We start from the raw sequence: 12074 nt of genomic DNA, 5'->3' as shown, positions 1-12074 counted from the left end.
AAGGGGAGGATTAACAGGGATTAGTTTGATCCTTAACTGTTGTGCCAATTGTTCGTCAATGACATTTCCTGCAGCCCCGAGTCCTCTAGTCCCTCCACAAACTGAGTGACCCCATTAGCAGAAAGAAGAGCCGGGATCCCAAACTGCCTTTTTGATAAGGTAAAAAAAAAAGTAAAGGTGCTTACCCGGGTGGAAGTGGAGGGGTTGTGGTCACCCCGTCGTGGGGTGGCGAATGGGACAGCTATTGAGTAGGTGGTTACTCTCTCCACAATGAGAGGGGCGCGGACGAGTTGCATGGGTTCTGGGCTATTGGACCGTGATGGACGAAAGAAGGGCGTGAAAGACTCGCAGGCCATGGGCGACTATATAGGTCTGCGGTTCACCAGTAGGGTGCCAATGGATATGGACATCCAGATGTATTGGTTTAGGTCCGTTAAATCTCCTCTGCAGGCCAGTTCGGTCTGTAACTCTCGATTAAGACCCCTCCGGTAGACTGTAATGGGAGCTGGTTCACTCCATCCACTGCCGGCAGCCATGGTACTGAACTCAAGGGCATGCTCAGTGGTGGAGATACGGCCCTGTCGCAGCTCACATAACAGCTGTGTGACGACCTGAAACTGAATGGTCAAACACCTCCTTGAAGAGGGCATGGACACGTGATTCAGAGGACATATCAGAACTTTGAGTGGCCCACAGGGCTGTGACCCAATCCAGAGCTTTGCCTGTGAGTAGGGAGATGACGAAGTCCACCCTGTCTTTGTCAGAGGTGAAGTCAGCGGGTTGAGGGTCTATGTACAGGTTACACTGCATGAGAAATCCTTGACATTTCCCTGGAGAGCCGTGGTATTTATTAGGCATGGATATGGGGGGAGATGAACGAGTGGAGGCTGTGGCACCTGATATCGGTGAAGCAGAAATGTACTGGCGAAGGAGGTCGCAGAGTTCATCGATTCGTTCCTCCTGTCGCGCCAGACGTTGTGGAAGATCTGTCGACGTGCCCTTGAGCAGGGCGTTGACCCTGGTTGCTTCTGTCTGTTGCTCTGGATGTGAGTCTGTTAGATGACTAATGTGATGTAGTTGTTGAGCGGCTTCACTGCAAGTATATTGTATGTTTTAAATATTCAATAATAAAAAATAAAAAAGTAGATTATGGCGATTCCATCATTCTCTTTGACAATAATGTCTGAGCCAGACAAGGATCTTAACCTCCCTAAGCACAACATTTATCAGAGTTACAGACCAGAGCAGGCTATTCCCTACCGTAGAGCTAGGATCCCAGATGACACACACATCACTGTGGGATGTTCCATACTGTAATATGTGCTAGAGATGAGATGAGGTAGCAGGGAGATGAGATGGGGGAGTTGAAGAGAGGGAACAGGGGAGGATGGAAGAGACACTAAGGTCAAGCAGTCAACCACTCAGCCTCTGTTCCAAGAACACACACACACACACACACACACACACACACACACACACACACACACACACACACACACACACACACACACACACACACACACACACACACACACAGAGAGACACCTGGGTTGTCTGCAGGGAGGATTAACCGATCCCAAACCAAGGGGAGGTGATGTGGAAATGTATTGTGTGTTGCTATGGGTGATTGATATTCTTGGGCTGCATGCATCCCAAATGGCACCTTAGTCCCTATATAGTGCACTACTTTTGACCAGAGCCCTATGGGCTTATTTCCTACATGGTGCACTACTTTTGACAAAAGTTTGGCCGGGGTAGGCCGTCATTGTAAATAAGAATTTGTTCTTAACTGACGTGCCTAGTAAAATAAATGAAAAATAATGAAAGAGATTTGTGATCCTAGATGATCTTTATGGAGACATAATACTCTGAATGTAACAATACAGTAGAAAAGGTCCTGGTGTACATTTAACATTTTAGTCATTTAGCAGATGCTCTTATCCAGAGCGACTTACAGGAGCAATTAGGGTTAAGTACTGGCCCAACGCTCATAACTGCTAGACTACCTGGGTTCCTGGGTTCCTATTGAGACCAAAACCCATTCATTTCTGTCTAAATACGTATGTACTGTATTTCCATTGTCTCACGTCAGATATTTTCAGGAATCAAATTTCATGGAAAGAGTAATGTCATAACTACTTAACGAGACTACTCAATTGACCATTTGATTTGGCGATCAGTTCTACTCTGTTTGCTAATAGCCAGTATGTAGTGGCCATAGCCAGGATGTAGTAATAAGGATGTAGTTAACCCCTATGATAAGACCAGCCAACCATGAGTACGACGTCTGTCCGTCCATCCTTCAGTCAGTCAGACAGACAGTCAGTGTCAGTGTGTAGTTGGAACCTTCTCAGTCGGGGTCCTGTCCTGGGGTAAGCTCAACCATCTGTGGTAAGCTAGACCATCTGGACTGAAGAGCAATGTTGACCCTGTCAGTCTTCCATATGTCAGTCTTCCATATGTCTGTCTGATCTGGCTGTCTGTACTGCCTGGGAATGTTAAAGCAGCAATCTGCAGTTCAAACAATATCAAATGGGTCACCGATTTGTTTAAATAGCTGAGGGATGCGGCTCTCAAATTCATAGACAGGACTATGGATGCAAGGACTGACCATCCATGTGATCAAAATGATAGTTTTAACCATGTTTTGAAGCTGTAAAAAGCTGACGGATGGGGCTGGAGAAATGTAACCATTCTCAAATTCATAGACTATGGATGAAAGGTCTGACGATCCATGAAATCAAAAATATCGTTTTAACCATATGTTGAAGCAATACAGTCTTTGTTTATAATTACATTGTTTACAATCAATCAAAGGACTAAAACAAGCTTATTTTGGGGGGTTCTGATGGGGCTAGATATTTGAACTAAGCTCATGAGGCATTTATAAGTTATATTCTTCAAGAATCGATGTGTATATCATTAATTTATAAGCCCACTAATGGATGTAGAAACTGTAGATTGCCCATTAAAAGGCCCACCTCAGACAGACATAAAGACATGGAATGCCCTGTACTAAGCGGATGGGGAACAATCAGCAAGTTGATGCAATTACTATGTACTATTATACCTACGGTTGCAAAGGGAGAGTATATTACTGGAAACTTTCTAAGTTTACCAGTAAACTACCAGAATTTTGGTATTTTTCAAGGATTTCATGTAATCTATCACAAGACATCTAGTGGCTCTTCAGATTTTTACAGGTGTCTGTAATGATCTCTGACTTTGTGGCCATGTGAAATATATGAAATTATGATTTTAAAATAAAAATGTAAGGACAAAGCTGTAAAACATGATCTGAAATATAAACCATCAATTTAGTGAATACCATTGGTGTTTAATATGAGGGTTTCAGCATGAAATATCCTTTATATATTTTTACACACATGTATTTATTTATTTTACTATGTCAGTATGTTTTTGCTGTAAATGTTTGGTGGCAGTTGTGAAAAACATCAATAGTTGGAAGAGTTGCAGTTAATTGAAAATAATGCCATTGTTCGTTAGATTATTTTGTCATTATTTCTACAAGAAACTCATGGACAATATGGACACAGATACAGTGGCGTGAAAAAGTATTTGCCCTCTTTCTGATTTTCTCTATGTTTGCATATTTTTAATACTGAATGTTATTAGAACTTCAATCAAAACCTGATATTAGATAAAGGGAACCTGAGTTTACAAATAACAAAAAATTGTGGAATGCAGTGTTTGGTTTTCGACAGACATATTGGGACCCATCTCATCCAAAAGGTTGACTGAAGTTTGCAGAAAATGTACCTGGAAGCACCTGGATGATCATCAAGAATCTTGGAAGAATGTTCTATGGACAGATGAGTCAAAAGTATATATTTTTGGACGACATGGGTCCCATTATGCCTGGCCAAAACCAAACACTTTATTCCACAGTAAGAACCTTATACCGACGGTCATGAATGGTGGTGGTAGTGTGATGGTTTGGGGATGCCTTGCTTCCTCAGGACCTGGACGACTTGCCTTAATAGAAGGAACCATAAATTCTACTCTGTATCAGAGAATTCTACAGGAGAATGTCAGGCCATCTGTCTGTGAGCTGAAGCTGAAGCGCAGCTGGGTCATGAAGCAAGACAATCATGTTGTAGCAAGACTTGAAATGAACAGTTCATATTTGAAAACCCACAAATGTCACTGAGTTAAAGCAGTTCTACATGGAAGAGTGGGGCAAAATTCCTCTACAGCGACATGAGACTGATCAACAACTATAGGAAGTGTTTGGTTGGAGTCATTGCAACTGAAGGTGGCACAACCCGTTACTGAGTGGAAGAGTGCAATTGCTTTTTCACACAGGGGCATTGGGTGTTGCAAATCTTTGTTTATGAAATAAATTGGAGTATGTAATTGTTGTGTTATTCGTTGACTCAGGTTCCCTTTATCTAATGTTAGGTTTTGGTTGAAGATCTGATAACATTCTGTATTGAAAATATTTAAAAGTAGGGCCTCCTGAGTGGCGTAGCGGTCTAAGGCACTGCATCGCAGTGCTAGAGGCATCACTACATACCCTGGTTTGATCCAGCGACTTCGGTCGCCAGTTGTACAGCGTTTCCTCCGATACATTGGTGCGGCTGGTTTCCGGGTTAAGTGAGCAGTGCGGATTGGCAGGGTTGTGTTACGGAGGACGCATGGCTCTCAACCTTCACCTCTCCTGAGTCTGTACGGGAGTTGCAGCGATGGGACAAGACTATAACTACCAATTCGATATCACGAAAAAGTACATGTAATTTTATTTTTCAAAAGTAGAGAAAATTAGAAAGGGGCAAATACTTTTTCACAGCACTGTATATAAAATGAATACTATATATGATTTTTTTTTTTTTTTTAAGTTATTCAAGTAAAAATGACCAAAGTTCTGATAGATAGCCATAGATTTTCTGTTAATTACCAAAACGACTGAAAATTCTGGTAACTTTGGGAAACTACCGGTTGCTTTGCTACCCTAATTTTATCTACCAACCAATATGTATGAGTGTGTTGTTTTTTTCCTTCAGTCAGGTCATAATTATCATGGCATCAAATCATAAACACACTCCCTAGGAAGCCAACATCATATTTCTAATTACAAGACACGTCTTACATACATATATGATTTTTTTTTTTTTTTAAGTTATTCAAGTAAAAATGACCAAAGTTCTGATAGATAGCCATAGATTTTCTGTTAATTACCAAAACGACTGAAAATTCTGGTAACTTTGGGAAACTACCGGTTGCTTTGCTACCCTAATTTTATCTACCAACCAATATGTATGAGTGTGTTGTTTTTTTCCTTCAGTCAGGTCATAATTATCATGGCATCAAATCATAAACACACTCCCTAGGAAGCCAACATCATATTTCTAATTACAAGACACGTCTTACATACATGCATGATTATCTGAGTTATTATGATTCACCAAATGTGTACACTTATTGTATTGCATGACTTCATTTAAACTCACACAGCTGAAGTTATAATTATTTTGAGTTCCAGTTGGAACTTAATAGGAGGGTTAGCTAGATTGTTATGGGTATTGGAAGGGTTAGCTAAACAGTTAGGGCTTGTAGGAGGGTTAGCTCGATGGTTAGGGCTAATAGGAGGGTTAGATAGATGGTTAGGGTTATTTAATAGGAGGGTTAGCTAGATGGTTAGGGCCATTTAAAAAAATGGTTAGCTACATTACATAGTTAGGGGTAATGGGAGGGTTAGCTAGATGGTTGGTGTTATTTAATAGGAGTGTTAGCTAGATGGTTAGGGCCATTTAAGAAAATGGTTAGCTACATAGTTAGGGGTAATGGGAGGGTTAGCTAGATGGTTAGGGCCATTTAATAGGAGGGTTAGCTAGATGGTTAGGGCTAATGGGAGGGTTAGCTGGATGGTTAGGGCCATTTAATAGGAGGGTTAGCTAGATGGTTAGGGGTAATGGGAGGGTTAGCTAGATGGTTAGGGCCATTTAATAGGAGGGTTAGCTAGATGGTTAGGGCTAATGGGAGGGTTAGCTGGATGGTTAGGGCCATTTAATAGGAGGGTTAGCTAGATGGTTAGGGGTAATGGGAGGGTTAGCTAGATGGTTAGGGCCATTTAATAGGAGGGTTAGCTAGATGGTTAGGGGTAATGGGAGGGTTAGCTAGATGGTTAGGGCCATTTAATAGGAGGGTTAGCTAGATGGTTAGGGGTATTGGGAGGGTTAGCTAGATGGTTAGGGGAAATAGGAGGGTTAGCTAGATGGTTAGGGGTAATATGAAGGTTAGCTAGATGGTTAGGGGCAATGGGAGGGTTAGCTAGATGGTTAGGGGTAATGGGAGGGTTAGCTAGATGACTAGGGGTAATATGATGGTTACCTAGATGGTTAGGGCCATTTAATAGGAGGGTTAGCTAGATGGTTAGGGGTAATAGGAGGGTTAGCTAGATGGTTAGGGGTAATGGGAGGGTTAGCTAGATGGTTAGGGGTAATGGGAAGGTTAGCTAGATGGTTATGGGTAATAGGAGGGTTAGCTAGATGGTTAGGGGTAATAGCAGGGTTAGCTAGAGGGTTAGGGGTAATAGGAGGGTTAGCTAGATGGTTAGGGGTAATAGGAGGGTTAGCTAGATGGTTAGGGGTAATGGGAAGGTTAGCTAGATGGTTAGGGGTAATAGGAGGGTTAGCTAGATGGTTAGGGGTAATAGGAGGGTTAGCTAGATGGTTAGGGGTAATAGGAGGGTTAGCTAGATGGTTAGGGGTAATGGGAAGGTTAGCTAGATGGTTAGGGGTAATAGGAGGGTTAGCTAGATGGTTAGGGGTAATAGGAGGGTTAGCTAGATGGTTAGGGGTAATGGGAAGGTTAGCTAGATGGTTAGGGGTAATGGGAAGGTTAGCTAGATGGTTAGGGGTAATAGGAGGGTTAGCTAGATGGTTAGGGGTAATAGGAGGGTTAGCTAGAGGGTTAGGGGTATTTTTAGGTTCAGCCTCCCTTTCTCACTTTCACACATTAAATGGACTGTGTTCATTTAATGTTTTACTGCCAGAAGAAAAGTAAACAAGGAAAATTCTCCTTCATGGGGTCATTTCCCACGTCCCCATAAGGACAAAGGCTATTTTAAGTTTAGGGGTTAGGTTTGGGGTTAAGGTTAGGGTTAGGATAAGGTTTAGGGTTAGGGTTAGGTTTAGGGAAAATAGGATTTTGAATGGAAATACATTTTAGGTCCCCACAAGAATATAAGAACAAAATGTGTGTCTGTGTGTGTGTGTGTGTGTGTGTGTGTGTGTGTGTGTGTGTGTGTGTGTGTGTGTGTGTGTGTGTGTGTGTGTGTGTGTGTGTGTGTGTGTGTGTGTGCATGGATCCATGTGTGTGTGTACGTGCGTGTATGTGTACATGTGTATGGGCGGCGTGACTGACTTCCTGCAGAGCATGTGAGTGAGAGAGACACAAACAGACAGTCAGCGTGTGTGCAGGGCCTGCTCCAGGCATAAGCGGTCGCTTAGGGCCCCGTCCTTTAGGGGGCCACCATAAAGCATTCATATAGGCTTCATAAGCACTACATAAATGGGTCACAAATCATCTATAACTGTATTTCATGCTCTAATAAATGTGAATAAATACATTGATAGTTATGTCACACACTTATGCCACATTATGAATCTTTATAGCGCATGACATGATATATGATTTGTGAAGCATCTATGTAGTGCTTATGAAGCCTGTATGAAGATGCACTCCAAATAAAGCAGGACCAGTAGTTTTTCTCTTGTTATGTGAGGAACTGAGAGTCTCTCAATTAGCCATGTCAGCTAGCAATGTTTAGATTGTTAGTTAATCCAGCCAGCTATAAAAAAAAAAAAACCTGCACAGGGCCCTGACCTCCAGGAGGCCACCATTGATTTTGTTAGTCTTTCTCACTCAGATATCATATTAACATGGCATCAGTCATGGAAAAATGTGTACATGGAAAAATGTGTATAATTGCAGGAAATTAGCTTTAAAACTGCTAAAATGTATTTCCACCACATGATAAAATGGATAGAATTGCAGGAAATTAGCTGTAAAATTGAAGAAAAAAATTCCCTCTGCCTCAAGCCAAAATAATTAGAATAGAATGATTGCTACATTTTCTTAACGCCAAATGGCAAAGATTGTAGAATTGTGTGAAATTAACTGTGTGAAATTAAAATGATTTGCGGCAAGGTGGGGGGGCCCCCAACCAAATCTTGCATAAGGCCCCCAAAAGGTTAGAGCCAGCCCTGCGTGTGTGTGTCAGTGAACTCTCCTCTCCTAGCGTTCCACACACAGCTGGGTATTGTCCCTGTGTCTCCTGTAAGGAGGATCTGCTACAGCATCAACATCCAAACCAGAAGAGATTAAATAAATAAACCCTGATAGATATAGGGCTAGACAGTGTGTGTGTGCGTACGTTTGTGCGCGTGCGCATGTGTGTGTGTCTGATTAAATAAATAAACCCTGATAGAAACTAGTCAGCCCTACTGGTGTTTGACTCATCTTCATTCCAAACACTTCAGACTCTTCTGACTCTTTCCCAACAGGGGCGTATTCACTCATCAATCGTCAGAAAGTTTAGCTGAAGTGCATGGTTAGGGCTCAGCAGACTACTGGTGTTTGATTGATCTTCTGACTCTTTCCTATCATATCAGGGTGTTGACTGCATATGGGCCTATTCACTCATTTAGCTGATGTCCTGGTCTCTCGTTGATATCAGACCTGGCTCCAATCATATTTAATATATTTTAAATACTTGTGCTTCATTGAGCTTGCCTGGCACAATGAAACCAATGGAATAGTCCCTGTCATTTTTTTGCACCTGTGCAGATCTTTTGTGTGATGAAATACAGATTATTTTTTGGTGTATGTTAACCTGAGGTCACAGACTAGCACAGTACAGTGTTGACTAATGTCTCGGAGTGCCATCAATTTCCACAGCTCTCATAACCCATTATGAATGAGTACCATGAGTCTCACTATGAACCCCAAATGGAAGGTTTATCAGTATGCGTCCCAAATGGCACCGTATTCCCTTTATAGCGCACAACTTTTGACCAGAGCGCTATGGGTCCTGGTCAAAAGTAGTACACTTAATAGGTAATGGAGTGCTGTTGAGGACACAGACTCTCTCACACAGGACAGAATCTCACTATGAACTCTAAATGGAAGGTTTCCCAGGTTGCATTGGAGCCTGTAGATTGGCTGCCGTAGTGGTGAGGTAATGTTGCTCTGGCCTGGGTCACTGGCTGATTGGCCGACAGGGGATAGCTGAGATCATGGTCCCTCCTCTTTGAGAGAGATATGCTGCTGAGGACAAGGGGATACGTGTGTGGGGGAGAGTTGTGTGTGATCTGTGTGCACGTGCATACGTGTGTGTGTGTGTGTGTGTGCGTGCGTGAGTGTCTACTTCCGTGAATGCGTGTGTCTGTATCCATGAGTGTGTGGGTCAGGCTGCTTGGCTTAATATCTTTTTTACACACAATAACCCATAATGCCAGTGAAAACATATTTTTTTGAAATGTTTGCAAATGTATTGAAAATGAAATACAGAAATATCTAATTTACATAAGTATTCACACCCGTTACTCAATACATGTTAGAATCACCTTTGGCAGCTATTACAGCTTTGCACACCTGGATTGTACAATATTTTTTGCACATTATTTTCAAAATTCTTCAAGCTCTGTCAAGTTGATTGTTGATAATTGCTTGACAGCCATTTTCAAGTCTTGACATAGATTTTCAAGCTGATTTAAGTCAAAACTGTAACTAGGCCACTCAAGAACATTCCATGTCATTTTGCCTGTGCTTAGCTCTATTCCGTTTCTTTTTATCCCCAAAAACTCCCTAGTCCTTGCCAATGACAAGCATACCCATAACATGATGCAGCCACCACCATGCTTGATACTCAGTGATGTGTTGTGTTGGATTTGCCCCAAACATAACGCTTTATATTCAGAACATAAAGTTCATTTCTTTGCCACATTATTTGCAGTTTTACTTTTGTGCCTTGTTGCAAACAGAATGTATGTTTGCAACAAGGCTTCCTACTTTTGTAGTATTGTGGAGTAACTACAATGTTGTTTATCCATCCTCAGTTTTCTCCTATCACAGCCATTAAACTCTGTAAGTGTTTTAAAGTCACCATTGGCGTCATGGTGAAATCCCTGAGCAGTTTCTTTCCTCTTTGGCAACTGAGTTAGTAAGGACACCTGTACCTTTGTAGTGACTGGCTGTATTGATACACCATCCAAAGTGTAATTAATAAATTCACCATACTAAAAGGGGTATTCAATGTCTGCTTTTTTCATTTTTACTCATCTACCAATAGGTGTCCTTTTTTGCGAGGCATTGGAAAACCTCCCAGGTCTTTGTGTTTGAATCTGTGTTTGAAATTCACTGCTCCACTGAGGGACCTTACAGATAATTGTATGTGTGGGGTACAGAGATGAGGTAGTAATTAAAAAATCATGTTAATTATTGCATACAGAGTCCATGCAACTTATGTAGAACTATGTAGAACCTCAAAGGGTTATTCCGCTGTCCGCAAGGAGAACCCTTTAAATAACCCTTTTTGGTTCCAGGTGGAACCCTTTTGGTTCCAGGTAGAAATAACCCTTTTGAGTTCCATGTAGAACCATTTCCACAGAGGGTAATAAGTTCTACCGGGATCAAAAAAGGCTTATACCTGGAACCAAAAAAGGTTATTCTATGCGGACAGCCGAATAACCTTTTTTTCTGAGCATGTAGGTTATAGGGTGCTATTTGGGCCACAGTGTGGACAGTTTGATAATTGCTATGAGATATTATAAACCTGGGATTTAACTGCTGCAAAGTTCTTAGTTTAGCTTTGTTGTAGAGATCAGTGCTGTTATGCAATATTGCATGGCTTTCCCCAATTAGAAGTTTGGATCATGCTGAGTTAAATGCAACAGTATGATAGAGGGAATAGCCTACTAGCCTGGTCCCAGATATTTCTCTACTGTCTTTTGTGCTCCTATGGTCGTTGTCATGAGAAAACTGCCAACTGCTACGGTCGTTTTCATGCCAGTTGATATTTATAGGACTTAGCAAGACAGCACAAACAGATCTGGGATCAGACTATAGGATCATGTAGAAAGGCACCCTAAAGAGTTTAGCGTGATAGGTATGGATACTTGCCTGGCTACCCAAACTCCTTGCTCCAGCCAAACGCTACGCCACACCCACAGCGCTAGTTTCTTCTCTTCAACGAGTCTCCATCTGAGTAACTCCCTGACCATTTCTAGAACGCAAACACATTCTAACCGTTCTGATTTGTCCCAGAAACCGATGGATTGGGCCAGAGCCAAAACACATAGTTAATGCGGCATTTAGAACATTTCGTAGTTGGCTTTGCTACTCTGTTTAGTTACAGATGCAATCGCTAAAGACTTTGTTTTGTACAGAACCCCTCATTTTGACGTCCCCAGAAACGACTTCAACGGTGCCAGTCTCAAACTGAAGTATGTAGCGAACATACTGTAGAGCAGCGGAAGATCTCAGTTTAAGTCGTCAGGAAAAGGGAATACAGTCAGTCTCTGTTTATAATCACCCTCATGTGATCAGTCAAAGGGTAGCGTGATGATGTCATTCTTATTCTCTGTCTCTCTCCTTCCCAGCTGCTGACCGGGACTCTGGACGGGAGGCTGAGTCTGTTCCGCCCTGGCAACGCCGCCATCAGGGTCGCCCTGTCATGACAACAGGGGCTGGTTCCCATTACGACAGGCAAGCGCATTCAAACATTTGAAAGAAAGCAAATGATATATCAACCCAGGTCTGGACCTGACGATGACGCTTGTGTTATTTACACCATACTGTAATGGGGACCAACGGGCCTCGTTAGCTAGAGAGCTTCCTTTTATCCCATTGGCTGTGATCTCACAGTGAGGCTTTACAGAGGGATGGATGCCAGGGCCTGGAGAGTTACAGCAGCATTACTGAGACCCAGGGGCCACAGTGACATCACCATCTGACTGCACCGCTCAGCAGCCTGCGAGTCTGACACGCAGACGTTACTACATACTAACACACCCATTCACATGTACAGATGTATTTACATTAGAATGGAG

At 42.3% G+C, this 12074-nt stretch overlaps 1 protein-coding gene across 1 annotated transcript in view; it reads left to right on the top strand.

The window, feature by feature from the left end:
• Positions 1 to 11702, top strand: part of wdr27 (WD repeat domain 27) — a 150017-nt gene extending 138315 nt beyond the window's left edge. Inside the window, exon 22 of the mRNA XM_038974620.1 lies at positions 11625 to 11702. Coding sequence (XP_038830548.1) covers positions 11625 to 11702 — 78 coding nt within the window. The remainder of the gene's footprint in view (positions 1 to 11624) is intronic.
• The last annotated feature ends 372 nt before the right edge of the window (positions 11703 to 12074 follow it).

Source organism: Salvelinus namaycush, chromosome 35 (assembly GCF_016432855.1).
Source record: "Salvelinus namaycush isolate Seneca chromosome 35, SaNama_1.0, whole genome shotgun sequence".
Classification (NCBI taxonomy): Eukaryota; Metazoa; Chordata; class Actinopteri; order Salmoniformes; family Salmonidae; genus Salvelinus; species Salvelinus namaycush.
Note: the sequence above shows the minus strand (reverse complement) of the source record. Positions and strands in the feature narration are given on the sequence as shown.